The 12,561-nt window shown below is 21.7% G+C and overlaps 1 protein-coding gene across 3 annotated transcripts in view; it reads right to left on the reverse strand.

The window, feature by feature from the left end:
• LOC117171452 (OTU domain-containing protein 5-A) overlaps positions 1-12,561 on the reverse strand; it is a 58,930-nt gene that overhangs the window by 14,731 nt on the left and 31,638 nt on the right. For all 3 annotated transcript variants that reach the window (XM_033358788.1, XM_033358787.1, XM_033358789.1), the window contains exons 7-8: positions 10,164-10,320; positions 2,592-2,803 (exon numbers count right to left, since the gene is read on the reverse strand). In XM_033358788.1, the coding sequence (XP_033214679.1) occupies positions 2,592-2,803; positions 10,164-10,320 (369 nt within the window). The remainder of the gene's footprint in view (positions 1-2,591; positions 2,804-10,163; positions 10,321-12,561) is intronic.

Consider the following 12,561-nt stretch of genomic DNA (forward strand, 5'->3'; position numbering starts at 1 on the left):
GTGTCATTTAGATTTTAAAAGAATACAAGAATTCCAAAGATTTCAAAGATTTGAAAACATTTCGAAGATTTTAAACGATTTCTAACGGCTTCAAAACATTTTAGAAGATTAGAAAATATTTTACTAAGATTTTCCAATAAAAACAAAAGATTTAACAAATATTTTTATTATTTCATAAAAATCTTATTTAAATATTAAAAGAATACCAGAGTTTCAAAGATTTCAAAAAGGGCACAGTATACCAGATTTAAAAGATTTAAACAAATTCCGAAAATTGTAAACGATTTCAAACGGCTTCAAAACGTGTTAGAAGATTAGAAAATATTTTCCTACAATTTTTAATAAATCAATAATTTCAACGAATAAAAAAGATTCCACAAACCAAGATTTAAGATAAAAAATTACAAATATTTCAAAAGATTTGTCAAAGATTTAAACAAATATTCGGAAATATGATGTACACATCGTTTTAAAATCCTTTAAATCCTCAAAATCGTTGTAAAATCTACCAAACATTTTTTAATATTTTCAAATCAATGAAAAATTGTGAAATCTTTAGTAATTTTCCGTAATGTTTGTAAACTCAAAAACTTATAATTTAAGATTCTATATTAGCAGAGAAAAAATAAAATTAAAACTTTTAGAATTATTCACAATATTAAAGCCTGTTTATTCCAATCTATAAAATAATTAATAAAGTCTACATAAAGTTCCTTAAACCTCTTTATTTATTTTGTAATGAAAAAAAAGATAACACTAAATATAAAAATTGTTCCATTCAAAGTAATAAAAATTGAACCGCAAAATAAAGGACTCAAAATGAAAATCTTGAATTTTTAACTTTTAAAAATGAATTAATTCAAAGATTCAGATTCAGTTCCAAAAATATAAATCTACGTTATTATTTTTAATGCTCTAAATTGAAGCATAAATCAATATATTTTTTAAAAACTCAAAATTATATCATTCCACACAATTTAAAATTCTAATTCAAGCTGCTCAGAATTGGTTAAAGATTGAAAATTCCCTATTTCAATTCATAATTTAAATTTTGTTCGAAAATACCTCTTTTCAACCCAGAATTATCATTTTGTTTAAAAAATTCATTTTTCCATTCAGAATTGTTATTCTATTGGACAAATTCCAGTTCAAACTTAAAATTGATCAAAAATTTTCCGTTTCAATTAAGAATTAGAATTTTTCTGTAAAATTCCCCGTTACAATTCAAAATTTAATTTTTTTTCGAAAAAATTCCGTTTCAACTTAGAATTTGATTCCATACTTTAAGAAAAATCACTCTTCCAGCTCGGAATTTATTTCAATTTTTAAATTCCCATTTGCAAGAAAATGTATAATTGTTTTGAATAAATACCGGTTTCAACTCAAAATTGGTTAAAATTTTTAAATTCCTTGTTTTAACTCAGAATTAGAATTCTTTAGAAAAATTTCATGTCGCATATCAGAATTTTGTTCCTATTCGAAAATTTTTCGAGAATCATGATTATTCTGGATTAATTTCAGTTCCAACCATAAATTTGTAAGAAATTGAAAATTCTCTGTTCTAATTAAAAGTTAAATAATTTTTATTTTAAATAGTTTAAAAATCCTTAAAATGCTTCGAAATTAAAAAAAAATATTTTTTTGTTTAATTCTGCCAAATTAAAGAAATTTGCTTAAAATCTTCCACATTCATTTTTGAAAATTTAGTAAATCTTTATAAATATTTTTAAATATTCTCTTAAAATTAGTGTATTAAAATAATAAATCATTACAAAATTTTCTATGAAATGTTTTTTCTTTACAAATTAAATTTGGTTAAATAGAAGAATTAAAACTGTAATATTTAAAGTTCAATTTTATTTTTAGTTTTGAATATTTAATTTATAATTACTGATTTCAAATGAAAAGTCAGATGTTTATAAATATTAAGTAACTGCTCTTTTTCTTAATCGGAAAATTTCCAAATTGCATGGTTTAAAAATGTAATATTTCGGACGAAAATTATATTTAAAATTGAATAAAAGCCTTCGGTAATAAATATATTATTTTGAAGTTATATTAAATGTGAAAACAGTTTAATTCTTAAAGTAAAAATCTGGACATTCTAAATTTGTAAACTGAATCTTCGATTTGAAACGCTTCTAATTTTTAATTGTTTAAGTCTTGAAAACGGAATTTTAAAATTATTCTATTGAAATGTACACTTAGAAATTAAAAATCTAAAATAAAAAATTTTCAAAGTAAAAGGTTTTCGAATTACGCATTCTAAACTCAATGATATCATAATTGAAAAAAAAATCAAAATTAAACTAATTATTTAAAAATCGGTTAAATTCAAAGTTGGAAGGATTTTTTGTTCGAAAAATTTGTAAAATTCCCGGTCAAAAAAATAAATTCACGGTCATTTTCCGGTCTAGCGGCCACCCTGAAAAACCAAAAACAAAAAGTAATTCAACATTCTCGTGGAAAATTCAAGGAGATTTTTAGGTTTTTCGGATCGCTAGACACCCTCTTTTTGTAAATCGGAGAAAAAAAGATAATTTTTTTTTTTTAAAGGGGAAAAAGGGGAGTATTTGAAAAACAAAATCTACCTGTTCGATATGTAAATCCTCGCTTTGACGGACGGCATCTGACACCAGAGCACGATCAGCAGATCCAGGGTTGAAAGATGGTAAACCAAGTCCAACGCCAATAGTCGCTTTGTATGGATCGACTATACTATTGTAATGACTACCCCTGTGATAGGACAACCGAATAGGCTCGTTGTCTGATTTGTGAACTCCGTGGAAAATGTTAATCGGCTCTAAAATTAAAATAAAAAAGTAAAAACTATCATCAATACAAGGCCAGCCACTAAAAAAGATCAATTGTCCGTGAAAACATAAATAATATAATTACAAGTTAAAAAAATTAATGTTCAACCAAACAGATGAATTTTTAAACTAAAATTATCAATTTTTTACTAGAATCAGGGTGGTCCTTTTAATTTTTTGTCAAAAAAATTTTTAAAATCAAACTATATTCTAAACATTTTAACATATAAAGTAATCAACAATAAACAACAAATTGAATCATTCAAAGTCGAAACCTTGAATTACAAGCTTTTAAAATTGAAGTTTAAAATTTTTCAGTTCAAAAATTATGTATTCAAATGCTCTATAACTTACACACAAATTATATTATTTTAAGTAATTTTAAGTTAGACACATTAAAAATTGAAAAATGATTTTTCTAACATAACAGTTTTTAAATTAGAAGTTAAATTATTTTTATTTTAAATAGTCTAGGCATCCTTCAAAAGTTTAAAAATTGTATTCCAAACTCTTGAAAAATCTAGGAGTGGTTTAAAATTTTTACAAATTCAAAATAATTTTTGAATTTTTGTCAGAACTTTTAAATATATTTCAAAATGAATTGAATTTTTTTCTATAACTTTCAGAAAATCCGGAAAATTAAAAAAATATTAAATTTGAATTTATGAATTAAAATAGAATACTTATTATTTGTAAAAATATTAGAGTAATATTAAGAGATATTTAGAAGTTTTAAAAAGATTCGAATTAAATTTAGAACTTGAAATAATTTGAAATAATTATTTAATTTAATTTGCAGGATTTTCAAAACTTGCAGGAAATAATAAATGTTCAATTGTTATTTATGAGTTAAAATGTAACAATTTCACTTATAAATTAAATACTTTTTAAAGAGAACAATTAAAAATTGTAACGCTAACAGATTAAAAGTTTTTCGAAAATCTAAAGATTCAAACTTTTTATGTTTGGTTTCAATTTACTCGTCTTAAATGAACAACGAAATATTGCTAAATATCAAATACTCATTCTTTTTCTACATTATCAAATTTCCAATTAAATGAGATAAAAATTAAATAATTCAGACTCACCATATTTTAAATTTAATAAGAACCTTTAATTATGACTATATTATTATGGATTTATTTTCAAGTTGAAAATAGTAAAACGCACGTTTACATTTTTAATAGCTGAAAAAATTAATAGAAATAATATATTAATAAATTTGTTTATTAAATTTAATTTTAAAAAAATAATATAAAGGAAGATTTGAAACTCTGATTTAAAAATATATTATAGATAAATCATGAAAATTTTTATTTAAAAATAAAATTATCGGAATAAATGATATATTAATTTCAATTCTTATCAACACTTTCCGATTGAAACATTACAATCTGGAAATTCTCAAATTTTGAACGGATCTAGAATTGTTTGGTAAAATCAATTATTTTTCAGATTTTTATACTTAGAGTGCAGATCCATTTTAAAAATAATTTATTTATTTATATTTACAGTTGATAAAATAAAACTATTTTTTTTTCAAAAATTTCCAACTTCAAATTATTTTACTTTTGAATTGTTTAAATCCTCAAAACTGCACTTTAATTATTTTAAAAACTGTTAAAATCGAACTTAAGCAGATTTTTCTTCTGAAAATTCGTATAATTCCCGGGTCCCGATCCGGCGACTTCCCTATTTTTTATTAAAAAAATCTTCGATTTTAAAAACTTCTAATTTTTGTTTAGCCTTTAAAACTGCATTTTAAAATTCGTTAAATTAAAATGTATGCTCAAAAATTAAAAATCTAAAATCGAAAATTTTTAAAGTCAAAGATTTTCGAATTAAGTATTCTAAACTAAATGATATAATAATTTATAAAAAATAACCGTTTAGTAAATTATTTAAAAATGGCCTTGATCACTTGGATTAAATAAAAATTGAAATTTAAAAGTTTTTTAATTCAAAAATTTAGTATCAAATGCTTAAAAATGTACACGTATAAAATTGAAGAAATAAACATTTTTCAATATAAACAAATATAAATTCACGTTATCATTTTCAATTATCTGAATTGAAAAATCAATCAATGAACTTTATCAAAATGAATTGAATTTTTTCTATAATTTTCAGAAATTTATGCAAATTTTAGAAAATTTCTTTACAATTTGGATGTTAAAATAACAATTGAACATTTATTATTTTTAGGTGAAATTTGAGTAATTTTAAGAGATATAAAAAAATTCGATTCTTTTCAAGAATTGTAAAAGGTTTCAAAAGAATAAAAATATTTTCTTAAGATTTCCAGGAAAATTAAAAATAACTTTTAATTTTGAAAATTATTTTAAGAGAATATTTTTAAAGTTTTTCAACGATTTAAACAAAATTTTCAAAAAATATTCTAGAAGATTTTAAGAAAACTTTCTAAAATTTGCATGACAATTTTTTATCTTTTTAAAATTCACTTTTTATTACTTAAAGTACAGATAAACTTAATAAAATTTATTTACTGATTGAATAAAAATGTTTTTTATCCCAAATTTTCAACATCAAAGGTTTTTATTTTTTATTTGCTCAAGCCTGTAAGAAAACATTTTTAAATTCTTTAAATAAAAAATGCAAGTCTAGAAATAAAAATTTTTAATGGAAAATTTTTAAAGTAAAAAATTTTGAATTACGCAATGTACGCTAAATAACAGCATAATTGAAAGACATAACAATTCAACTAATTATTTTAAAACCTTTGAAATCGAACGTGAAAAAGATTTTTCTTCTACAAATCTTTCTTTAAAAGATTTCAAAGTATTTCCAAAAAAATTTCAAAAAATAATCTGGAAGTCTTGAAGGAAAATTGTGTTGTCTTTAAAAAATTGAAAGAAAAATTCGAAAAATTTCAAAAGATATTTAGAATGTTTAGATATATTAAAAAGATTTCTTTTAATAATTAATTTGATAATTAACAAAAAAATTAGAGAAAAATGTAGATTCTTTACAATTTTGTAAAAAAAGAATCTTTTTATGAATTTGGAATGGTTTTTAGAAAATCAAACAATATTCTCTAGATTATAAGGAAAATTTAAAGTTATTTTCTGGAAGATTCCAGTACATTTTTTACTTATTTTGCAGAATTTAAAAAAATTGTAGTTTAAAAAATTTTCAAGTTTAAAAAAATGAACTAAAATTACACATAGTCAACAAAATTTAATTAATGTTAATGAATTCGTTTCAAAAATGTGCTTTTCAATATACTTGTTTTTAAATTAAAGACATGAACTAAAGTTATTTCAAGTTAAAAAATAAACGTTGTTCAAAATAATTTATAAAATCGAGGAAAATATTTTGTTGTTAATTATAACTGGTTTTGGAAAAGAAATGAATTAGAAAAATGTAGAGAATGAAAAAAAATCGATTAATAAAGATAAATTTTGAATGAATTTAAAAAAGAATTAGAAGGAATGAGAAGAATAATTAAATGAATTTTATAAAAAATCAAGCTGAATTTAAAAAAAATCAAGTGCATTGAAAACAATTACAAAATATCGAAAAAAAAAGTTAATCTTCAACCAAATAGTTTAATTTTAAACTAAAAACAATCAACTTTTAACCAAAAATGGAATTGTTAAATTTAAAGTAGAAAAAATTTATTTTTAACAAAAACGACCTTGAAATTGTTTAAATCTCTTGAAAATCTCCTGAAATCTTTCAAAATATCCTACAATATTTCAGTTTTTAAAATGCCTTCAATCTATTGAGATAAATTTTAACCAAAATTCTGGGAATGTTTTGAAATTTCCTAAAATATTTTAAATCGGTGATATCTTTTGAAAGATCGAGAAACTTTTTTTGAACGCTTGAAAACACCTGGGAATCATTTACAATACCCTCAAATATATAAAATCCTTTTAAATCTCATTAAATTGCTGAAATCAATGAAAGATTTCTTTGCCACCTTAAAAAAAAACCTAAAATATTTTAAATCCTTTAAAACCTTTAAAATTTTTTTTAAAACCATTAAAAGTGCGAAGGAATTTGAAAAAAAATGTTTCGTCAAAAAATGAATGTTTAACCAAAAACAAGAATTTTTATCTTAAATTATGAAATATTCAATTGGAATAAGTTAAATTTTCAGTTAAAAGAAAAAACGCCCCACAGTCCCTGCGGGATAAAAAATAAATAAATAAAAAACAAAAATAAATTTAACTCAAAACATATTTTTAATTGAAATAAAATGTTTAAAAAGTACCAAATATTACTTTTTGTTAATTAGTTTTGAAAAAAAGACTTCAAATTTCGACTAGCAAATATTAATTTTTAACACAAAATGGAATAGTTAAACTTTAAGTTGAAAAAATTAATTATCAAGAAAAACAAAGAAGAATTTAAAAAAATTAATGTTTAACCAAACAGATAAATTTTTCACTAAAAAAGATCATTTTTAAGCCAAAAAATTTAATAATTAAATGTTTAGTAAAAAAATGGAAGTTTAACCAAAGAGATGAATTTTCATCTAAAATGATAAAGTATTCAATTGTAATTAGTCAATTGAAAACGAACTAAATTCTTTAAAAAAATACCTTTCAAGAAAAAAAACTTAAAAAATAAAATAGTTACATTTTCGAAGAAAGTGATGAATTTTCAAATATAATGATTGAATTTTCGACCAAAACGATGAATTTTCAACCAAGAAGATTAATTTCTAGCAAAAAAGATAAATTTTCAACTAAAAAGTATAATTTTCCATAAAAAGAATGAAATAATTACATTTTTAATCAAAGAATAAATGCTCAACCATAGAAATGAATTTTAACATAAAATTATGGAATATTTCACTGGAATAATAGTTACATTTTCAGTTGAAAAAAAAATAATAATAATTTTTAACCAAAAAATAAACAAGTTTTCGAGAAAAAAATTCAATTTTCGACAAAGAAATTGCTTCTCATTCAAAGAAAAAACAAGTTTTCAATGAAATATCTCACATTTAAAAAAAAAAAGAACTTTTAATTGAAATTATGAATCTTCAAAAAAAAAAAAATAATAATAATTTAAAAAAAAGAGTTTAACTTTCATCCAAATAATTTTATATCCAGTCTAAAATATTAATTTTTACCTAAAATGGTAAATATTTAACTGGAATACTTGAATTTTAACTGAAAAGAAGAATTTTTAAACAAGAAGATTAACTTGTAAAGAAAAAGATCATTTTCAACAAAAAATTGGTCTTTTTAACAAAATAGTGAATTTTCAACGAAATTGTTAAATTTTCCATTAAAAAATACAAAATAACAGCCAAATTATAGAATTTTAAACAAAAAAATATCTACTTTTAACCAAAAATGGACTGATGAATTTTAAACAAAAATGAAAAATCATCAACTGGAATAGTATTTTATACCAAAAAGATGAAGTTTTAACGATAAAGAATAATTTTTTACAAAAAACAGGGTGGAATTTTTCCCAAAGTGCATGAATTTCCAAACAACTGGTTCAATTTCTAAACAAAAAATATCAATTTTCAATCAAATAGTTGAATTTTCATCCAAAAAAGATACGTTTTCAATAAAAGAAAGTAGAATGGTTAAATTTTCGGTTAAAAATATAATTCTTTAAAATAAAAACAACGGATTTTCAACTAAATAGTTGAATTTTTTATTAGAATTGGGAATGGTTAAACTGCGATACGCCACCTGGTGACAAAAATCCGAACTAGAAAGAATAGGTATAATTTTAAAGATGCATTTTAATTTGTGCATAAAAGTGTTTTAACGATTTTTGACAGTCAATTTATTTTTTGACCGGAAATTTTACAAATTTACAGACAAAAATCTTTCACTTGAAAAAATTAAAAATTTTAATTGTTAGGTGTACATTTTATTTTACAGAATTTTAAAATGCAGCTTTAAAGACGTGGGCCATTAACAATTAGAAGCGTTTGAAATCGCAAAATTTTAGATAAAAAACATTTTTAGTTGATCAACTGTGAATATAAATTAATGATTTTTAAAATTGAACTGTTCTTGAATATTTAAAAAGTGAATAATAATTAATTTTACAAGACTATTCGAAATCAGAACTTCCAGTTACTAACGTTAAAAATTATGGAAATCAGTAATTGTAGTTAAATATTAAAAATTAAATTTTGAACATAACATTTTAATTGTTCTATTAAAAAAAAAATTAATTTTTAAGCCAAATTTTTTAACTTTGATGTCTAAATAACAATTAAATACATACTATTCTTTTAAAAAATCAAGGCAGATTTAAAACAAAAAATGTACAGGCTTTTTAAGAATTTTTAATGGCTTAGATAAAAAAAAACATTTTCTATGAAAATTGAAAATGATTTTTTTTTGAAAAGATAATTTCGAGTGATTATTCAAAAATATTTAGAAAGACTTACAAAATTATCAAAAAATAAACGTGGAAGATTTTAAAGAAATTTGTTTAATTTGACAGAATTAAACAAAAATTTTTTTTAATTGGATTTATTTTAAATTATGTTTAAAAGTTCGGAAATAATTTCAAAAAAATTTAACAAAATGTAAATAACATGCAGATGTTTTAGACGTGTGAATTATTGAGCATTTAATTCAGATTTGAATAAAAAATTATCGAATTAAAAAACTATTAAACTTCAATTTTAAAAGTTTGAAATTCAAGAGTTCCACTTTACATTTTTTATACATTAATTAAAGTTTATTTAAACTTAATTTCATTGAAACTTACACGAAATAGTGAAATAATTGTTTTTTTTTAAACCTATCAGACAAAAATGTATTTTTTTACTATATAGGACGGAAATTCTCTCTAACACTATTTGTTTTTTAAGAAAATTTGTTTTTAGTATTGAATCATTGTTTTATACTTAACAAAAAAACTATCGTAAGAACACTTTTATGCAAAAATTAATTTGTATCTTTCAAAATGTACCTACTCTTTCTAGTTCCAGTTTTCGACGCCAGGTGGCGAAATGGTAGATCACCATTCCCAATAGTTCAATTTTTAGAATAAAAAAACTGATTTTCAACTAATTAGTTACGTTTCCAACTATCGATGAGTTTTCAATAAGAATTATGAATCAACAACAACGAAAATTAACTTTTAACAAAAGAATTAAAATTGAAATTTTCTAAATTAAACAAAATGATTAAAATAATGAAAACTTGAATTTTCATGCTATCAGAAAAACCCTAGAATTTTAAAAATAACCTAAAATCTTTAAAACCTCTTCAAATTATTAAAATGTATAACAAATTTTGGGGAATCTTTAAAAATACCCTAAAATATTTTTTAAACAAATTTAAAACAATTCATAAAGAGATATAGACGAAGAAAAAATTAAAAATTAAATACCTGTACTGTAGCAGAAAAGTTCGACACTTCGGTTATACATTTCGGACATGGCTTGCATTTCTATATGGTTTCCGTGCACATACTCTTGCCGTTTTCTATCTACATATGTGGTGAAATCTTCAGCTACGAAGTGTGAAAAAAACTCTTGGTTGGCGGCCTGCAAACGACAAAAAATTTAAACCTTTTAAATAAAATTATTCTAACAAATAGTTCAATTTTCAACCAAAAATGATTAATTTTCTACAAAAATAAATAAATTTTCCACAACAAACAAATAAATTTCAGACTAAATAGTTGCATTTATAATCAACTATTTTAATTTTCAACTAAAAGAGAAGAATATAAATTGAAAAAAAAAGTATTTTCAACAAAATAATCAAATCTTCAATCAACAAAATTTATTTTTAACAAAATATTTCAATTTGCAACTAAGAAGTTCAATTTTGTAACAAAAAAAAATAAATTCTCAATGAAAACTTTAATAGAGTTTTTAAGTAAAAACTATCAATTTAAAAAATTAATTTTTAACAAAATAATTGACTATTTAAGAAACATGTAGTTAAATTTTTTCCAAAATAATTAAATTTTTATCAAAATAGTTGAATTTTTCACAAAAATGATGAATGTTCAACACAAAAAATAAAAACACATTTTCAATCAAATAATTTTTTAATTTCCTACTAAAATAATATAATTTTCAATAAAACAGTTAAATTTTCAACCCAAAATTAGAAATTAAAAAAGTACATTTTCAATAAAATAATTTAATCTTCAACCAAAAAAATTTATTTTTGGCAGAGCAGTTCAACTTTAAACCAACTAGTTGCATTTTTAAACCAAACAAATAAATTCTCAATAAAAAATTTAATAAAGTTTTCAACCAAAAACGATCAATTTTTAAAATGAATTTAAAAAAAAGTATGTAGTTGAATTTTCCCCAAAATAATTAGATTTTCATAAAAAGAAGTTGAATTTTCCACTAAAATGATGACTCTTAAACACAAAAAATGAAAATATCAATTCGGAATATAAAATAGAATATTTCAAAAACAGAAATTTTTAGCAAAACAGTTGAATTTTGAAGCCAAAAGAATTTTCTACAAAACAGTTCAATTTTTATCTTAAAATATAAATTTTCATCAGAAAAGTTAATTTTAAACACAACCGTTCAATTTTTTTTACTAAAAGAACAGTATCTGCAATTTTAAAAATCGAATTAAAAAAAAACCGTCAAGTTTTTAAGTAAAAACGAAGAATTTTCAACAAAATAGTTAAAATTTTAACTAAAAACAATCAATTTTCGACTAATAATGGAATAGATAAATTTCAAGTTAAAAAAATTGAATTTCAGATAAGAAAAATATTTTCTAACATAAAAGACCTTCAACCAATAAAATAAATTTTTCACGAAGCAGGTTAAGTTTTAACCAAGTAGTTTAATTTTTAATAAAAAATTTATTCTTATGAGTTTTCAAAAAAAAAAAAAAATAAATTTTTAACGCAATATGGACAAAAAAGTTCCATTTTTGACCAAAAAAAAGGAATTTTTAATAGAATATTCCGTTGAATTTTTCAAAAAATAATTCAATCTTCATCAAACTAGTTGAATTTTTTACTGAAATGATAAATCTTCACCTAAAATAATGAATCTTCAACACAAAAAAAAATTTTTTTAAACATTCAAAAGTAGTTAAATTTTTGATTAAAAAAGATAATTACTTAACGTAAAATTTAATAGTTTATATTTTAATCAAAATGTTAACTTTCAACTAAACAGTCGAGTTTCCTATCAAAATAATAAGAATTTCGAACCAAAAGATACAAATTTTTAACAAAATCGTTCAATCTTTAAACCTACAAAAATTTTCCACACAACAGTTTAATTATTAAGGGCATGTGACACAGCTAAATACCTATATTACCGACCACAGTGTTTCAGTTCACTGAATGTTTTTTTGAACCTAAGAACTTTTTTTGTAAATAAAATATCGAGCTGAAACTTTGGGAAATGTATTAGAGTAAAATAAAGTACATTTAGGTACTGCATTTTAGTAGGAACTTCACTGAAAATTATTTCATCTTTTTTCTGAACCTCAACATTTTTTGAACGTTCGAACTTTTTTTATACATAAAATATCGGTCTCAAACTTTGAGAAATGTAAGAGCCAAAAGAAAACTACGTTTTAGTACGAACGTTCAAAAAATGTTGAGGTTCAGAAAAAAGATGAAATAATTTTCAGTGAAGTTTCTACCAAAATGCAGTACCTAAGCGTACTTTATTGTACTCTAATACATTTTCCAAAGTTTCAGCTCGATATTTTATTTACAAAAAAAGTTCTTAGGTTCAAAAAAATATTCAGTGAACTGAAAAACTGTGGTCGGTAATATAGGTATTTAG

This window comes from Belonocnema kinseyi, chromosome 4, assembly GCF_010883055.1.
Source record: "Belonocnema kinseyi isolate 2016_QV_RU_SX_M_011 chromosome 4, B_treatae_v1, whole genome shotgun sequence".
Lineage (NCBI taxonomy): Eukaryota > Metazoa > Arthropoda > Insecta > Hymenoptera > Cynipidae > Belonocnema > Belonocnema kinseyi.